The sequence below is a fragment of the Cynocephalus volans genome, chromosome X (genome assembly GCF_027409185.1).
Source record: "Cynocephalus volans isolate mCynVol1 chromosome X, mCynVol1.pri, whole genome shotgun sequence".
Taxonomy (NCBI): Eukaryota; Metazoa; Chordata; class Mammalia; order Dermoptera; family Cynocephalidae; genus Cynocephalus; species Cynocephalus volans.
The window spans coordinates 148,161,410-148,164,733 of NC_084478.1; the positions used below are offsets into that span (position 1 = coordinate 148,161,410).

Here is a 3,324-nt window from a genome sequence, read left to right on the forward strand (position 1 = left end):
TAGCCCCGCCCCCCGGCGCGCAGCACAGCCCCGCCCACTCCCACCACTGTGACGCACGCGTGACGCCACCATGACGCCAGCGCGGCTGCTCCCCAGGCGCTCGCGCTGCCCCCGCCCTGCTGCTAGGCGGCCGTTGCTAGGCTTGTGTAGACAGGTCCGGGCCGCCCGCAGGCCTTCGCCTCCCGCCTCCCGGTGCCTGCTGCGCCCGCCATGGACGACTCTGCGGTTGTGTCGGACCCGGAGCAGGCCGCCCTGCCGTGCCAATACATCCCGCCCAGGAACGTCTTGGGTATGCGGCGGCCGGCGGCAGGCGGGTCACCTCCCGGGCCCTGCTCCCCGCGTTTCGTCCCGCTCCTTCCCCCGCACTCGTTCCCCGTGTCCCCACTGCGCTCTCCCCCAGGTTTCCGGCCCATACCCCTGACCGCCTTGTGCCCCGTGTCTGGCCAGGCTCCACTGACAATCTCTTGAAAGAGGAAATCTTCAAGTACATGACCCAGAGGCGGAGGAGGCTTTCGCCCTCTAACTCGTCTGCCTCCTCCTATCGGTTCTCCGGTGAGACCCAGCCCCAGAGGCCCGCCTGGCCGCCCATGGGATGGGAACGGGGCATGGGCGATGGGGAGGATGGGTCGGGAGTGTGTGGCAAGGGCGTTGGCCGACTGGGGCACTGGAGAGAAGGGAAGAAAGCCTGGGGGGGGGCACATGGACTGTTCCCCCTCCCCCATTCAGACTTGGATTCAGAACTCGAGGGCTCTTCGGATATGTACAATTTGCCCAAGAAAGAGGATACCTCACTTGACCAGAGCAAGGGTAAGGAAGGGATGGGGTGGGCACCCTGATACCTGCAGCCCACTCCGTCGGGGACTCCGGTCTCAGAGAGAACCTGAGGCCCCAACACCCACCACCTCTCAGCAGCCCGAAATTGGATTCAGATTAGGTCCAATGGGCCAGGCAGGGGACACCGATGCTTCCTCTGCTAACCATGGCCACCTTCCTAAGGCTGTAATGACGAGAACTATGAGGAGAGTTACCTGACCGCCAGGACTTCCAGGGAGGCCGATTCTGTGGGTACATCCAAGGACTTCCACCAGCCGGTGACTTTGCTCTCAAATGCTGACACCTTCAACCACCAGGCGAGCTGGCTGTCAGGCATCCTGTACTTTGATCCGACCTGAGGGGACCATAGCTGGGTTTGGGCAAATACAGTGCAGGAGGGGGGACACTGGGTGCACCCTTCATTCTCCAGGGAGAGCTAGGGTCAGCAGACACCTGTTTGGTCAGGGCCCTACTTTAGGGAGCCGTGAGAACTATTTGACTAGAGTGCATGGGACGGCACATGGCCTGGACCCTGGTCTGAGATCTAGGCTCATGCTCTTTCTGAGAATCCTTAGGGTAGAAAGGAGGGTGCTGGGGCACAGGCAGCCAGGACAGTCACTGAGCGAGTGGCAAGGCCCCACAGTCAAAAGGCCGGCAACCCAGGAGGTTCTGGAAGGGGCAGGTCCCTGGCCTTTAAGTAATAGTCTGAGTGGGCTGGCCAAGGAAGTTCGGACTGAGGGATATGATAGGGCCATGGTGATCCCACCAACCAGTTCTGTCACCCTGACTTCCTTCTGCAGATTCAAGATGACAGTCTTTTATCTTCTTCCGAAGAGGACAGCAAGGATAGGTGGGTAGTGGAGAGGCCCAGGGACGGGGCTGGTTCTGGGCCGAGGCTCTACTGGGCCACTTGCTCCCATCTTTTGCCTCAGGGAACACCCCGTGTACGGCTTGGACAGTGCCTACCAGAGCGTCGCACACTACAGCTACATTTCCAGCATCTCCAAAAGCTCCCAGGACCTGTCCTATTATCCTACATCCTCATCCTCCTCCTCTTTATCCTCATCTTCATGTTCCTGCCCTTCATGTCTCACCCGATACACCATCCAGCCAGGAAAGCAGGCCCTTAGGGTCCCGCTCTGGGGCCAGCTGCTGCTTTTCCTGCTCTTAAATGCCATCCTACTCTTTGTTTACTACTACTGGGAGCTTCAAGAGGGCAACCCCTTCTGGATGGAGCCCTGAGGGTTTTTGGCTTCAGAGCCAGCTCTTCTCAGAAGTCCTGGCTGACTTCTTCAGCAGTGTTTGATGGGGGTGGGGTGGGGGTTTTTCGTGTGTTCTAGCTTTGGGAGGCTGGGCCTAACCCGAGGCAGTGTCTGTTCTCCCTGCCTTGTCCTGCCAGGGAGGCAGCAGACTCAGGCCCTCCAGTGTATGGTGGTCCTGGGCTTGCCTTCCTCTGGAGCCTCCTGGCCCTGGTTGCGTGTGACCCTTAAGGCCTGGGAAGGAAAGAACTCATTCCCGAGGAGAATACGGTTGTTGTCATGCATGCCTCTTGTTCATTGACACCTTGTTGGCCAAAGGCCACCCTGACTTTGTTTTCATGGACACACAATAAAAAGACCATTTATTTGTAATGTATTGGCTCTTCGTGCTGGGGGAGGGGTTGGGCTCCCATGGCATGGGGCCTCTGGTCTTGGATCTCAAGGATCACTATCTGGCTTTGCATTTCTGTTTTGGTCTTGGGTTGGGGATCAAATGCTACCCATAGATATGTTTGTGTTTTGTTTGTAGGTTTTATTCCTTAACTCATTCCCCAAAGCATTTACAATGTGCATAGGTTACATGCAAATACTATGCCATTTATATAAGGGACTTGAGCATCAGTGGATTTGGGTATGGGGGTGGGGTGGGGTGGGGGTGGGAGGTGTCCTGGAACCAATCCCCCCAGATACTGAGGGATGCCTACTTACAAAAATTACTATAATTCAACAAAGTGTGTGGAGAGAACCCAGTTGGAAATGCAGCATACAGGTAGTCTGGTGTTTTAACCAGGAAAAGCCAAAGCCAACCTCAGCATCCAAGGGCACATAGCTGGTGGAGCACTCCTGAGCTCCTGGAATTGCTGCTTATTTAATGACACAGGAGAAAAAGCTTCAAACACTCTGAAGTTCCCCAAAGTGTCCATGAATCCATTGACCATCCACAGGCGTGCACCTGCTCACCCATACACACGCCATGCCCTTCTTGTTTATCCAGTTAGATGCACCATCCAGCCCTATAAACACTCCCTTAACAACCCCTTTAGTTCCTTTGCCTCTCTCTCCCTCCAGTGCCCTTGTGTGTCTACAGCCCCCTGCCTCTCTGAACTCCACAGGACTAGCCTGCTTCCCAGCTGTGCTTGAAGAGCTGAATGTTGTCGGGGGCCATCTCTCCCTAGCGCGGGCCTGCTGAAATTTGGTGGCCAATTCCCTGGTATTATACTCCTCGTCCCTCTCTCCAGAAGTACTCTTTCAC

At 56.6% G+C, this 3,324-nt stretch overlaps 1 protein-coding gene across 1 annotated transcript; it reads left to right on the forward strand.

The window, feature by feature from the left end:
- The first annotated feature begins 210 nt into the window (after positions 1 to 210).
- LOC134367475 (emerin-like) lies at positions 211 to 2,055 on the forward strand. Its single transcript, XM_063084227.1, has 6 exons — positions 211 to 289; positions 448 to 552; positions 727 to 807; positions 997 to 1,130; positions 1,614 to 1,663; positions 1,746 to 2,055. Exons 1-6 carry the CDS (start codon positions 211 to 213, stop codon positions 2,053 to 2,055), a joined length of 759 nt encoding a protein of 252 aa, XP_062940297.1.
- Positions 2,056 to 3,324: the final 1,269 nt, after the last annotated feature.

Excerpts from the sequence above, each read along its gene's own strand:
- LOC134367475 (XM_063084227.1), top strand. The coding sequence starts at position 211 with ATGGACGACTCTGCGGTTGTGTCGGACCCGGAGCAGGCCGCCCTGCCG. Across the intron at positions 553-726 it reads CTCCTCCTATCGGTTCTCCG|ACTTGGATTCAGAACTCGAG; the intron begins GTGAGACCCAGC and ends TCCCCCATTCAG. Across the intron at positions 808-996 it reads CTCACTTGACCAGAGCAAGG|GCTGTAATGACGAGAACTAT; the intron begins GTAAGGAAGGGA and ends CACCTTCCTAAG.